Source organism: Prunus mume, linkage group LG3 (genome assembly GCF_029339155.1).
Source record: "Prunus mume cultivar Tortuosa linkage group LG3, ASM2933915v1, whole genome shotgun sequence".
Lineage (NCBI taxonomy): Eukaryota > Viridiplantae > Streptophyta > Magnoliopsida > Rosales > Rosaceae > Prunus > Prunus mume.
Window position 1 is genome coordinate 3881566 of NC_142700.1, and position 15792 is coordinate 3897357.

Consider the following 15792-nt stretch of genomic DNA (forward strand, 5'->3'; position numbering starts at 1 on the left):
GGCTTCATATCAACCATCTTTTAATTAAATAAAAATTTAAGTTAAAGGTTTAGCTTTAGCTTGACCAATAAAAATTTTAAAGATAAAGGGTTAATTAAGGACTTTTAATCTCAATCATCTTTTAAATCTGTTAGTGTGTTTACCGTTTTGTCCCATTTATATTGAATATTTATTTTTGTTTTAATGTTTTTAATTAATCAAGAATATTTTGGGATTTTTGAATGTTTCACCATTCTTTACTTTTTCCTTTATACATAAAGAGGATGAAAACAATCACAAAAAGGATGCCAACAAAACAAATGAGATGTTTATTGGGGATATGAATTTAAAGCAATGAATTTAAGTCCCGTTGTGCCTAGATAATTACAAATTTACGAAAAAATGAAGAAAAAAAGTCAAAGTGGAGGGCCCTTATTATGCGATGGAGACTGGATTGATTGACCATATATGAATCATGATTGACGAAATATAATGAAGAGTGCTACAATTTCCACCCACCTGTCTTATTTTCCCACTCACCTTATCTTCACACCCACCATATAAATTTTAAAAAACATAATTCTATTTTTCCACCCACCAATATTCCTAAAATACCCTTTTAATAATTACTTCATTTCTTCTCTACTTTATTCTCTGTGCTCATGTCCTCTCTCTCTCTCTCTCTCTAACGCCTACACATCGCTCCCTCATTTTTGCTGTATCTTATTTTCCATCTCACATGCTCCATGTTCAAAGTCCACGTTACTGCAACCAGAATAATCATATCCATGAAAAAAGAAAACAAACAATAGTAAGTAATATAACAGTAAAACGATAAAAGAAGTAACATCACATCACGAAATTTGATGACAATGGCTGGTCAGCAGGCAAAAGATGACCAGCCCTTGAAACCAAAACATGACTCACACTCCCCAATTTCTGAACATACCCCGCAACCTCTTTACCCACCTTCCAAACTTTCTGGTCCGCTGACAGAAACTTGTTCATCCCCAGGTTTTCATATTTTTAATTTGTTTAAGGAAAAAAAAAATTCAAAGTCCAGGAAATACTCATCTCCCAATGCTTGAAGTAATTGTAAAGATCTTAGAAATTCTATTCAAATAGGATTTCCTTACCTTTTCACAAAATCGTTCTCTTCAACATCCATTCTCTTGTTGTTTTCTTCTTTATAAACAATTTGATTGAATGAATAGAAAAGAGAAGAAAATTATTTGAGAATTGAGTTCTGAGCACTGAAAAGTCATAAGAGGAATCATGAGCAAGAAGTCATAGCTTTCTTGTGTTTTTTTTCTTTCTGTCAAACAATAGGGTTACGTGAGAACAGAAGTCTGCATGTTTTTTTTTTTCCTCTTTCTTTTTCCTTAAGTCCTTTTAAGTCATTTTACAGTAAGGTTAAATTTGTCTTTAAAAGTTTAAAGATAAAGTGGGTGGGAAAATAGGACAGGTGGGTGAAAATAGCAGCACTCATAATGAATCATGATTGACGGAATACAATGAATCGTGATTGTCGTGAAGATGACGCATGGAAACAGACAAATGGATTTAACACCGAAAACATACATTCCCTATGAAAGCTCTTGAAAGCCCCTTCAGATATACCATCCGAAATTGCACCGAGCCAAAACCCCCACTTCCAAGTAAAACCCATTTGTCCATTCTTCCTTTCTTACAAGTCTAAGTCGTTGCATTTGGCTACTTGCGAATTTCTTCCACAAGGATGCAATCATGTGGAAACTTGTTCTGTCTTCATAGATTGGCACTGCAACAAATTATTCAATGATTTCAAGTCTAAATCGGAAAGGAAAAAACAAACAAAAAACAATTTGAAGTTGGAAGGAACTTTTCTGTTTTCGGTGCTCACGGTCATGTAGAGAAGTTGTTTCCTCTTGTCAATCACCTTCTTGTTCCACAAGGATGCAATCATGTGCCCTACTCTTTGGAAACTTGTTCTGTCTTCATAGATTGGCACTGCAACAAATTATTCAATCATTTCAAGTTTTCAAACGGAAAGGAAAGAGAGATGTTTTATTTGGTTTTGGAGACAATGATGCTCTTTATATGGTACAGGAATATACCCTCCACCTCCTCCCAAATACAATACTTAGCTTTTTTTTCTTTTTCTTTCTATTTTTGTATTTAATTTTGTTTGCCTCGTATAACAATATATGACGTTTACGACAAGTTTAGGAAAATCTTCTGTAAATGGTGTTCATAGACAAGCTAAGTTTTTTTTTTTTTTTTGGTAGGCAAAAAAAAAAAAGGAATAAGTTTTTGCTAGCAAGTTTCCCACAATCCGAAAAGCATGCAATATAAAATATTAAGTTGTTGTAAATTTATTTATTGTTTCGGGAAAGATTTTCTTTTTAGTTTATTAGTCATCGATTTAACCTTATTATGTTAGTGGTGACAAATTGTTCATTAAACAAACATGATTAGCGTCAATTTTTATGTCAAGTGCCCTTGTCACATCGCATGTGATCCAAAAATATCCCACAAAAATAATATGACACTATCGTATTGCTTAACAATTTTGTTTCAAGAGAAGTAGGCCTCTTTAATTTAACCATTAACTTATTGTCAAGCCTTCTAGTTCAACATAAGTTACCTGAAGTCTTAATGCTGTTGCCGGAAAAAAAAAATGAAAAAAAAGGTCAAATTTTTATCGTGAATGTTGGACTGTAACTATTATTGTTACAATGATAAACTTTCGTGTGGCGAAAAAGAGAAAGGAGAAAAAAAAACAATTTACCGACAAAAGGGCCATGGAAATTTGCTCGAAGTTCAAAACCAAAAACATGGTAGCATGAGAATTGCAACTTCCATGTTTGACAGCGCAACATAAACATGGGAAATACGAAGTTTAACGGCTCTTTGTGTGTTGGATGAGTGTGAGATGGAAGAGGTTGACACTCTATAGAAGAAGAAGAACCAGTTTATTTACCACCAAGTAATCTTCAGCCACTTAGTGGCTAACACGTGTGTTATACTAAACAAGTGCTGACAGGGTCATGCGTAGGCAATCTCAATCCAGTCTAACCTCATCAGATGTCCTACACTGTTGATCAGACTTACTATTATACCGTCAAACATTTAATCAGTCACATGTTTTTTTAAACTACGTTGTACAATTAAAATTGGTGCACGTGATTGTAGAGAAAAGATGCCAGCCCAGGGAGTAACAACCCACGAGAGTCGAACCAGGAAATTGAATGGTTAATAAGTGGATGACTTGATGGTAAACCAAGTCAACTTGATGGTCGGTGATGATTTTATAGATCTACGGCACACAACAGTTACAAAATCTTCAACTTGCAATTTCTTTGCCAATTTTATTCTTTATTATTAGTAGTACATGAGTTGACCCAAAAAAAGACTAAAGTATTGGGCGTCCCGCGTTTAGATGATTGCATTCCATGTGTGTGGAGGGCCTGGAGAGGGTATTGTCCATGATGAAAAATTCAAGTGCATAAATGAAAAAAGTGTGCTACCACCATAAAATCATAAAAATATAATATTTTTTTTAAATACAAGTGTCAATCTAAATGATTTATAACACATACACTATAATGGTGTCATGAGAATTCGAATCTAAGACTACTAACTTGCAAGTCAAGGTCATTTTTCACTGAACTAGACCTCATTAGCCATAAAAACAATTTTTAAATTCAATTATTTTGGTCACCAAACTCTAGGCAAATAATTGAATATTTAAAAATTAAATTGCCAGATATATAACTTGTATGTTTAAAATAAATAATTTAAAAAATAATAATAAATGCAATTGAACTCTAACTATGAAATTCGCAGAATTATTTAGTTTATCACATCGACTAATATCTCATCATCATTCAACCTTTCATGAAATCCGTATATGAGTATTGAAAGAAAAAGAAAAGATTTGAAATGAATATGATAAATTTTCAAAAGATAAGGTAGTGATGCTTAAAAGACAAACAATGTTGCAATTTCAATGATTTGAATTATATGTATATATGTTTTTTTTTATTGCTTATAACAGCAGAAGAAAAAAAGTGGATAAGGACTTGTAGATGTTGAGATGAATGGAAGTATTGTCTACCAGCTGTGTACATAAAGCCAACGGATGTGTATCATGCATTAGAAAAGTGTCTTGAAAGGCTAATATACACAAAAAAAATTTACTTTTCAATTTAATATGCTGCTAAATGCAATGCACATTTATAATGATGCCCTAATATTGAAAAATATTTTGTGATCAAACTGAAATTAGTCGCATTAACAAATTATTATTATTATTATTTGTGAAAATTTGAAAAGGAGAGAGTGAGGTGTCATTGGTGTTTGAATGTAAAATCACTAGAGAACTCTACCCATATCAGTGATATTGCTAATTGAAATGGTTTTCTATGTTCTTTTTCAATTTGTCTAATAAAATACTATCGCTTGTTTGGTAAAAAAAACTATTTCATATTTTAATAAACGAGGAAGATAGTTAATTATGAATATAACATATTAACTCACCTAATAAATGTTCTATCTAAGTCAATATATATGTTGAAATCTAAGTTAACCAAAGTAAGAATAAATTAGTATTAAAGATGTAATAACCCAATCCTAAATTAATTTTTAATTAATAAAATATTCAAATAAAAGACGATTTTACCCCGGGACTATTTTAATCTTTTTGTTCGGGAAAGACTTTGGGAATTTCAGTTGTACTATTGCATAGGGCACGTCGAGATGAGTCCGTAGACACAATATACACAAGTTTTTTGACTTTTCAATTTGATTTAAAGCTAAATGCAATGCACATAATATTGAAAAATATTTTGTGATCAAACTGAAATTAGTCGCATACACAAATTATTATTTGTTAAAATTTATTAAAATTTAGAAAGGAGAAGGGATTAAGTGTTATTGGTATTTGAACTTGAGATCACTAACCAGATAAATAATTTTACTATTGAACTATCAACCTTTTGGCAGCATTATGAAGTATGTACAGGCCTAAGCCCAACAAAGCGAAAAACTAACAGAAATTGGCCGTGGTCTGAGCAAGTAACTGCTTGCAAATTTAGTCCGCCGGCTTGCTATCCTGGAATATGTATGTGTATGTGCTTTGTTTCTGAAAAAAAAAAAAAAATCAAAGCAAAAGGGTCCTTATTATGCGGAGGAGATTGGATTGACCACCCATATCTGATTGACGGAATATCTAGATGTATGGCAAGTTCTTCTACATTTGTGAAGATGCCCAACTGTCCATTCTTCCTTCATTACAAGTCGTTGCATTTGGCTACTTGTGAATTTCTTCCCCGAGGGTGCAATCATGTGCCCCACTCTTTGGCAACTTGTTCTGCCTTCATAAATTGGCACTGCAACAAATTATTCAAAGATTTCAAGTTCTAAATCGGAAAGGAAAAAACAAACGAAAAACAATTTGAAGTTGGAAGGAACTTCTCTGTTTTCTGTGCTCATGGTCATGGAGAGAAGTTGTTTCCTCTTGTCAATCACCTTCTTGCTGGTGCTGCAGCTGCAGTACAGTTCTATAGGCACAGTAGGTACAGCACAAACCAACATCACCACGGACCAGTCTGCTCTTCTTGCTCTGAAAGCCCATATCACTAGTGACCCTCACAACATCTTGGTCAACTGGTCAACCACCACCTCCGTTTGCAATTGGATTGGAGTTACTTGTGGCGCTCGCCACCTCAGAGTTTCAGTCTTGAACATCTCTTACATGGGACTCTCCGGCACCATTCCTCCAGCCCTCGGCAACCTCTCGTTTCTTGTTGAGCTGCGCTTCAGAAACAACAGTTTCCATGGCACCTTGCCCCATGAATTGTCCTATTTGCATCGCCTGAAGGTTATTAGCTTCGGATACAACAAGTTTATGGGATCCATTCCATCTTGGTTTGGGTCCTTTCCCAAACTTCAAAAGTTTGCTTTGTATGGCAATCAGTTTTCAAGTTCTATACCCACAACTATTTTCAACTTATCTACATTGCAAGTACTTAATCTAGGGGCTAACAAACTATCAGGTACATATACGTCTATCATTATGTTTTACATCTTGTTATTAATCTATAAGCCTGATGTATTCTTTTTTCTTTAGAAAATTATGCTAATTTTTTCTTACTTGCAGGTCATCCAATACTCAAAAACTCTCACTTGAATAGATTATGTATTTTGGTTTTTAATTTTAAGAACGGTTGAGTATATAATGTTTTTTTTTTATACTCAGAAAGTTTTTACAAAACTTACATTTATGAAACTAGTGAGTACATGTTGTGTAGGCTACAAATGATAAAACTGGTTGGGCGTTGGGCGATAAAGACGTAGATGATACATTGTAAATAATTGGGAATATTTATGACCTTTTTCACATGGAGGCCCATTATAACATTATATTTTATAAATATAAAAAACACCCTTGAAAAATTCCATATTGTAAGAAGAAAAAAAAGAAGAAGAGGTATAAAGACATGCAAACAAAAACGTGTTTTGCTCAAGGGAATATGATATTTTGTAAACCATATATTTTCAAACACAAAACTTTGTAAACCAGATTTCTTAATTTGGTTCAAACACAAAACTTTTTAGAGATTTCCGTGTAAATATTGTTGTATTAATTAATATTATAAGTGTGACATTTTATACTAAAGGTCATGAACGAGTTAGATAGTGTTATTCAAACACAAAACTTTTTAGAGATTTCTGTGTAAATATTGTTGTATTAATTAATATTATAAGTGTGACATTTTATACTAAAGGTCATGAACGAGTTAGATAGTGTTAGATTAGATTAATAATCTAAATGGCCTCATCCCATCCTCAATCTTCAATATCTACATGATAGAAAAAAGAAGAAGATTGAATTGCCGTTTCTATCTGAGTCAATATTCTTTTCAACTAATGCTAATGCTACAACGTTTGTGAAATTGTGGCAGGCACTATACCAGAAGAAAAAATTGTTTGTGAATTTATATTTTATAAATATAAAAAACACCCTTGAAAAATTCCATACTGTACCTTCAAGTGAAAAAATTGTATCATATTAATAAACCAATTAGAAAGTGACCAAGTGACTAGTTAAGAGTTTTTTTTCCCTCCAAAATAGCCACTCTAGCTAACAGCTTTTCTATAAATTATGTAGTGTGGTGTTTGTTCTAATTTCATTTATTTACATGTATTCTGAGTCTTTGTTTGGCATACTTAACAGGTGCGATACCCAGAGAAATAGGGAACTTAACAATGTTGAGGACGATATACCTTAACTCCAACAATTTCAATGGTAAATATATTTGTTGCATTGCCTTGATGTGATACATTTATATATGACTCGCTTTTGTTGCAATGCATTATATGTGCATAAAACATGAATTTAACATATAAATGTGCATATATCTTAATGATTTTTCAGAAATTATAATTATGATTTATCTTTTTATTTTGGTTGCATAATTTATCTTTATTCAACTATTTCATATTTTAGTAAATGAGGGAGATAGTTAATCATAAATATAACAATTTATTTATTTATTTATTTATTTTGTCAAAATCGCTGGAAAATTCATTAGAATTGAATAGCAAGGTTTACAATCATGAATATAACATATTGACTTGCCTAATAAACGTTATTTCTAAGTCAATACGTTCAAATATAAGGTTAACCAAAGTAAGAAGAAAAAAAGAAGAAGAGGTATAATGACATGCAAACAAAAATGTGTGTTGCTCAAGGGAATATGACATTTTGTAAACCATATATTTTCATCCCCAAATTAGGGCTAGATTTCTTAATTTGGTTCAAACACAAAACTTTTTAGAGATTTCCGTGTAAATATTGTTGTATTAATTAATATTATAAGTGCGACATTTTATACTAAAGGTCATGAACGAGTTAGATAGTGTTAGATTATTAGATTAATAATCTAAATGGCCTCATCCCATCCTCAATCTTTAATATCTCCACAATAGAAAAAAAATAGATTGAATAGCCGTTTCTATCTGAGTCAATATTCTTTTCAAATAATACTAATGCTACAACGTTTGTGAAATTGTGGCAGGCACTATCCCAGCAAACATAGGCCTTGAGCTTCCAAACCTACAACACCTTCTTATAGCAGAAAATGACCTCAGCGGAGTGATCCCCAACCTCTTCAATACTTCTACGCTCTTCAAGATAGATTTCAGATACAATGAATTGAGTGGATCAATTCCAACTTCAGTGGGAAGACTTCGGAATCTCCAAGGTTTGTACTTGGATGGTAATAAGTTGCAAGGAGACATCCCAAATGAACTTTGTCAACTAGATAACCTAGCTTACTTATCTCTGGGTGGAAATCAGCTCTCTGGTTCTATACCTTCCTGCTTGGGCAATCTAGCAAAATCTCTCAGAAATCTATCACTGGAGTCCAATGCATTGAGTTCCAGAATACCATCTACTCTCTGGAAACTGGCCTATATCTTGTATGTAAACTTATCATCAAATTCTCTAATTGGACCTCTCTCACAAGATATTGCAGAGTTGAAAGTTGTGGTAGGCGTAGATTTATCAGATAACCATTTATCTGGTGTTATACCAAGCATCATTGGGGGTCTTTCGGATTTGAAAATTCTATCCTTGTCAAATAATAATTTACTTGGCTCTATTCCAAGTTCATTTCAGCACTTGATTAGCCTGGAATTCTTGGATTTATCCAGAAACAATCTGTCTAGCGTGATCCCAAGGTCTTTAGAAAATCTCTTATTTCTCAACTACCTGGATTTGTCCTTCAACATACTCCAAGGAGAAATTCCAACAGGTGGACCCTTCCAAAACTTCTCCGCTCAATCATTTGTCTCAAACAGTGCACTTTGTGGTGCAGCTCGATTTCATGTTCCACCATGCAAAAATAGTACACTTGAACCAAATTGGAAGAAAGCTAAATATATCATCGCAGGGACCATATCAGTAGTTCTCCTATCTGTATCTATCTTTCTACTACAGAGGAAAAGGAATGTGGAAGTTCCAATAGAGGCTACCTTATTCTCTCGACTTCATTGGAGAAGAGTTTCACACCTTGAACTTCTAAGGGGGACAGATGGATTTAACGAAAAAAAGTTACTTGGAAGTGGGGGTTTTGGCTCAGTATATAAAGGGACACTTTTGGATGGAATAGATGTTGCAATAAAGGTTTTCAGTTTACAACTAGATGGGGCTTTCAAGAGTTTTGATAGGGAATGTGAAATGCTAAGCAATATTCGTCATAGAAACCTTATCAAAATCATCAGTTGTTGCAGTGAACTTGATTTCAAAGCCTTGGTATTGAACTACATGCCTAATGGGAGCCTGGACAAGTGGTTATATTCTCAAAACTATTCTTTGAATATCTTACAGAGGTTGAACATAATGATAGACGTTGCGGCGGCAGTGGAATACCTACACTATGGTTATTCAATGCCTATTGTGCACTGTGATATGAAGCCCAACAATATACTACTAGATGATGATATGGTTGCACACGTTGCTGATTTTGGAATTGCAAAACTCTTGGGTGGAGGAGATTCTATTACCCAAACCATTACCCTAGCCACAGTTGGGTATATGGCTCCAGGTGATGTACTTGCTAATTTAATATCTTTCAGTTACGAACAACATAACTTAAAATGGTCTTTTCATCAAATGTCATTTAGATATATAAGTACAACTCAAATATAATTCATATTGCAGAGTATGGAATGGAAGGAATAGTTTCAACAAGAGGGGATGTGTATAGCTTTGGTATTGTGCTCATGGAAACATTCACAAGAAGGAAGCCAACAGATGAGACGTTTGATGGGGAAATGAATATAAAGCAATGGATTGCAAACTCACTAGTATTACCAGATGCAAAGATAGATGAAGTTGTGGATGCCAATTTGCTTGGGATTGGGACAGAGCAGGAAGACGATGATCATGTGAGGAAGAGGGATTGCATATCAGCCATTATGAGATTAGCTCTTACTTGCTGTGTAGAATCACCACAAGAGAGGATAAGTATGAAAGAAGCTGTAGCCACACTCAACAAAATCAAGACAAAGTTTTTGAAGGACGCTGCTGCAGGAAGAGGTGTGCTGTTAAACCGTCCTCTTGTTTAGCAACGCTTCAATTAATAGGTCCTATCTTACGACATGTATTTCATGCACTTTGATTTGATTCAATTTCAGTCTTTAATTGCACTCTACCTCTTAAAAGTCTAATTCCAAGGGTCCCACCAAGCATGACACATTATATATATATATTTATTTATTTATTTTTCATCTAAGCTATTTAAATATATTTAAAATTATTGAAGAATATGAGTCCCACATCGGAAACTTGACTAAATAAAATACAAAATATAATGATTGATTCTACTACTAATAATATCGAGGCCTTTTCTGATAAAACCTTATACCCTACTGACTTTGTAGGTGCTTTAGTTGGGACAATATCGGTGTTGTTACCACCAATCCTCTTCCCCCACTTGAAACAATTTATATTACTAAAACAAGACTAAAACACAGTATTGTGGGTCATTTGCAATATTAGGTAAACCTAATATCATATCTTATGGTAATTAATTTAACCAAGCTCAAAACAACAGATTTTTTATTTTTTTATTTTTATAGTGCAAGCAATAGTCTAAACTACAATTAGAGGAATTTCTCTCACGCACACTACCAAAGTGTCATGAGAGTTCAAACTTGAGAACATTAATTTGCAAACAATGCTTTCTTCTGCTAAACTAAACCCTAAATAGAAAACTTTCATTTGCTGCAAACCCATAAATTTTAATTAATTTCTGAAAAATTTGGGTCCCCAGGTGGCCAGGGTCCCCTCCCCTGCTAATTAATTTAAGGCCCCAATAAGCTCATTCGTCTCTGACTGGGCCAAAATCTATCCAACCGATACAACAAATGACTGAAATTACCACCAAAACAAGATGTTTTTGGTTAACATGTAAACCTTGTAATTTTGAAACTAAATAAGCCATGTAGAATTTCTTCACTGGGGAAACAATTGAAAGAAATTTCGCAATCACCGCATCTGTCACGGTGAAATTTAAGAACCTTGAGTGAGTCAGAGCAGCTACTCAACCAAACCTGTCCAACTTCTGTTGTCCTTCAATTGTCCTCCAACTGTACAGGTCTCCAAGGCTTTCAAATCAGTCGCAGGTTTCAATCTCTCTTGGCTTCATCAACAAGGATATCAATCCAACTGTTCAAGCCCGTCCATCACAGAAATAAAGCTCACCTCCAGAAATCTCAGCGGGATCATATCATGGAAGTACCGCAGAAACATGTCACAGCTGAGCACCCTTGATCTCTCAAGCAACAATCTCAAAGGCTCTGTTCCAGGTTGGTTTTGGTCTCTTTCAAGCTTGGTCCAAGTCAATCTGTCCAAGAACAGGTTCGGAGGGAGCTTTGGGCTCGAACCCATCTCGGGAAATGGCTCCTTTTCCTCGGTCCAGGTGCTCAATCTCTCAACCAACAGGTTCACCAACTCTGTTCAGCTTTCTGGTTTCCCAAAGCTTAGAGTTCTTGACCTTTCTCACAACGATTTGGGCACTCTGCAACCATCTGCTTTCGCCAACCTCACCAATCTCCAGTACCTCGACATCTCAAGCTGCAAAATTTCAGTCGACTTGAAACCCACCTCTGTTTTGCGCACATTGAGCTACCTAGACGTCTCAGACAACAGCATCAATTGTACTTTCCCTTCAGATTTCCCTCCCCTTAGCAGCCTCAAATTCTTGAATATTTCATTCAATAACTTCACAGGCATAGTTGGGTCAGAAAAGTACCAAAAATTTGGCAAACCAAAAAGACTCTGATTATTATCCTATCTTCTGTATCTACATTTTTAGTCCTTGTATCCATAGGCATTTGCATAGCGTACAGATGTAGAAGAAAGCAAGTGGCCAAAAAGCACAAAGGGGCAATCTCAAAACCGGTCCAATTGGTCCCTTTCAAGATCGAAAAATCAGGGCCCTTCTCTTTCGAAACAGAGTCAGGGACTTCCTGGGTTGCAGACATCAAAGAGCCGACTTCAGCTCCGGTGGTTATGTTCGAGAAGCCATTGATGAACCTCACCTTCAAGGACCTGATCGCTGCCACGTCGCACTTCGGCCGGGACTCCCAGCTCGCCGAGGACAGGTGTGGGCCCGTCTACACCGCCGTACTCCCCGGAGACCTCCACGTGGCGATCAAAGTCTTGGAAAACGCCAGAGACGTTGATTATGATGACGCGGTGAACATGTTTGAAAATCTGTCGAAGCGCAAGCACCCCAACCTGTTGCCTCTCTCCGGTTACTGCATTGCAGGTACTGTACAGTCACTCTCATCTTCCACACCAAACGCATTTAATGAAACACACGGGTTTTTATTACAATGTCGTAAATGACAAAGCCCGTACGTACCGTACGACACTGGTTTTGGCACCATCGTCACGTAAATTTAGTTATTAGCACAGCACATAACAGGCTACGGTTGCAAAACATGTAAATTTGTTACGGTGCGAGTGCTTTACACCGAATGGTTTCTCCATTTTTGTTTTTAGCAGGCATGGTGTGTAGGTACTCCAGTCCACGCGATAGATCTCCCCCCTGCCATCGTTTTCTTACTGCATTTCAATTCTAGAATCAAAACCCATTCGATTGCTGCTTCTACCCTTGTCTATGCCCGATTATTCCCTCCTGTATTTATAAAGGATAGACACGTACCATTTTCCAGCCCTCCTTCTCGCTGGACTTGATAATATGGGCTAAGGCCCAATAGTCAGGCATTCGAACCCTAAAAAGTATATTGCTCTCCTCTAGCCTTAGGCCCTATTCAAATTCTCAAACCAATTCAAATTACAACGACGAGGAAGAGGATGAAGACATGGAGGATATTGAACAAGACCGACAAGAAGAAGAAGAATACGATGAACTGGTATTATTATACCAGATGGTTTGGACTGAAGAGCTGAGTGGAAACCTTTCATATTAGCAGCAGGTTCATACTTGCAATTACTCCTAGAGAGGAGAGAACCTCTTTGACTGAGGTCAGAGGTGGATATGACTATAAGGGTTTTTAGTCAAACGTCAATGTAGTAGGAGGGCATTATTTCTTTCTGATATGAAGTTCATCTTTGATCATGATGTAAATGCGAATTTGCTGCAGGTTTATAGCCATGGATTCAATGGGGCTGGTATTCATTCAAATGTCTAAAATTCAACATTGCATATTGGATTCAAGTATCTTTTTAATAAGAGGTATCCAAGAAAGAAACACCACAGCAGTTTACCCAAAACAAAGAAACACACATTTTCTTTTCCATATCATGGATTCAGTGAAGTCAACAAGCAAAAATTGTATCTGCAAAACAAGGAACAACACATTTCAAAATGCTCTAAATTATGCAGAAGAATTGTCTTGTCATCTCCGTTTTCCATATCAGTAGAAATTAGAGTGCCCAATCTTTGACAAGAAGCTCTAAACCAGAAACTTGGAAATGTCAAGAAGCCCAATACAGGAGAATGCTTGACAATTTATCTTCACAACTGCACCCTGTCTGTCTGTCCCTCTCAGTTTCAAACTGTAATTAGCTAGCACCCACCAATCCTCTTCCCCCATCTGAAACAATTTATATTACTAAAACAAGACTAAACCACAGTAGAGGAATATTAGGTAAACCCAATATCATATCTTTGGGTAATTAATTTAACCAAGCTCGAAACAGCAGATTTTTTTTCTAGTATAAGCAATAGTCTAAACTATAATGGAAGAAGTTTTTCTCACACACACTAACAAGGTGTCATGAGAGTTCGAACTTAAGAACATTAATTTGCAAGTTAGTACTCTTTGCCAATGTTCCTTGGTGTAAGTTAATTTGGAAACTTTTTATTGAGCCCCGGAAATCATTTTTAGTGTGGAAAGTTATGCATGGCAGACTTCTGGCAGAGGATTTTCTTCAAAAGCGTGGTATTGCCCTTGCTTCAATATGCTTATTTTGCAGGATGGCTCCAGAGAATGTTAATAATTTATTTTCCGAGTGCACCTTTACTTGTTCCATATGGAGATTTATGTTTTTTTTTTTGGTCTGCACTTTACCCCAGGGCCATTAGCTGTTATTCTTTCTTCTGGGCCATCTGCTCACTTTAGCCCTCAGCTCATGGATCTGTGGCTTCTTATGTTCGAAACTACTGTGTGGCTAATTTGGGATTTAAGGAATAAGTTGCGGTTTGAGAAGAAGGTTTCTACGGTTTCTTCCGCTTGTCGTACCATTATTAATCATGTGCGTGCCTCTAGTCCTCTGGCTAGAGGTCATATGTCGAATAAGGTGCGTGATCTGTGTACTATTTGTTTCATTGGGGTGCGCTGTCGTCCCTGCCCAAATCCCAAAATTGTTGATAAGGTACTGACGCTTAAAAATAACCATGTTTAAAATTACTTTTTTTTTTTTTTTGTTTTTTTGTTTTTTTGTTTTTTGGGTATTGCTTATAACAGCATGCAGAAGAAATTGGCCTCAAAATGTACAACAACTTGCTAATAAATATGTCGTGAAGACTGGATTGACTATCCATATCTGATTGATGGAATATATAGAGACATATGTATAACAAATTCTTGCATATTTGTGAAGACAGATGCGTGGAAAAGGAAACAGATGCCCAATTGTCCATTCTTCCTTTAATACAAGAAGTCCAAGTCGTTGCAATGAATGGACCAGTTGCATTTGGCTACTCGCGAATTTCTTCCTCCCATGGTGCAATCATGTGAGTGGAGGGGCTGGAGAGGGTATTGTCCATGATGAAAAATTCAATTATTTTGGTCACCAAACTCTAAAATAATTGAATATTTCAAAATAAAATTGCCAGATATATGTTTAAAATTGAATTCTACCATCATTTCTTAATTTTCATCGGACCATTGTCAAATTAAAAAAAATACAATTTTTTGTTTTTTGTTTTTCTAATATACATGTCTGTATTTTTGCTATAGATTAGTAGTTTTGGGAATGAAAGATCATCTATTCATATTTGAATCCTATTTTGGTTGATGACTAATAGCCGTAAGTCCCCTCGTTCAACGGAGTGCTTTGTACAGTTGAGCCTGTCACAGGTGCACCATTTAAATGTAGGGGAGGCACGCACGCGACCTCTTCCTAGATTCCAAGTCAAGTCCTTTGCTCCATTCTTCCCCATTGTTCCTTTATTAGAGCCTTTCCATGTAAAGCCTGACCGAGGTGGGGGAAAAAAAGGTGTTCCAATGGACACCTGTGCCCGGGAGGTGTGGACCCACTAAACTCCTGGCCGCCCAAGGCAACCACTGAGGTCCAAACGAGGGTTATTGAAGCGCTACAAAGATCGCTACAAGATTACTACAAGACTTCTGACGCTACAGACTCACCGATTTGATTTTTTTCGCACGTGGCGTCGTCTGGGCTCTCCGATCCGATTTTTTCCTCCAATCCAACGGCAGCCAATTTTTTTGCAATAAAATCTGGAAAAAATCGAAATTTTTTAAAAAATACCCAAAATTAATGAATTTTTTTCTATAAATACCAGCTTTTTAAAAAAATTTATCTGAAATTTGAAATTGAAAATTTTATCCGATTATGAGATATGAATAGTATTGATACGTAGGAACCCGAAAATCTTATCCAAATTAATTATTGAGGTAAAAAAAGTTGTGAATAAAACAAAAAATGAATAGTAATCGCCTTAGTAAGGGCAACGGGTGAAACACAAAATTGGATTTTAGGGCAACCACTATTCACGTGAATAGTGGCTGCCCTAACTCCCCTTGCCATGGCTAAGGGCAAATGAG

The 15792-nt window shown here is 35.7% G+C and overlaps 1 protein-coding gene and 1 pseudogene across 2 annotated transcripts; both read left to right on the forward strand.

Annotated features, from left to right (window-relative positions):
* The first annotated feature begins 4905 nt into the window (after positions 1 to 4905).
* On the forward strand, positions 4906 to 10176 carry LOC148918461 (uncharacterized). Its single transcript, XM_089047696.1, has 4 exons — positions 4906 to 6017; positions 7199 to 7270; positions 8043 to 9572; positions 9689 to 10176. The coding sequence occupies exons 1-4, from the start codon at positions 5453 to 5455 to the stop codon at positions 10093 to 10095; spliced, it is 2574 nt and encodes an 857-aa protein (XP_088903822.1). The 5' UTR covers positions 4906 to 5452; the 3' UTR covers positions 10096 to 10176.
* Positions 10177 to 10954: 778 nt separating this feature from the next.
* Positions 10955 to 14870, forward strand: LOC148918462 (calmodulin-binding receptor kinase CaMRLK-like; annotated as a pseudogene). The gene is made up of 3 exons (XR_016124934.1): positions 10955 to 12302; positions 14079 to 14302; positions 14606 to 14870. The product of XR_016124934.1 is annotated as a calmodulin-binding receptor kinase CaMRLK-like (transcript).
* The last annotated feature ends 922 nt before the right edge of the window (positions 14871 to 15792 follow it).

What these genes read in the sequence shown, in the direction of transcription:
- LOC148918461 (XM_089047696.1), top strand. Translation starts at nt 5,453, where the DNA reads ATGGTCATGGAGAGAAGTTGTTTCCTCTTGTCAATCACCTTCTTGCTG. An exon ending in TAACTCCAACAATTTCAATG is followed by an intron (nt 7,271 to 8,042) that starts GTAAATATATTT and finishes AAATTGTGGCAG; the next exon opens with GCACTATCCCAGCAAACATA. An exon ending in AGTTGGGTATATGGCTCCAG is followed by an intron (nt 9,573 to 9,688) that starts GTGATGTACTTG and finishes TTCATATTGCAG; the next exon opens with AGTATGGAATGGAAGGAATA.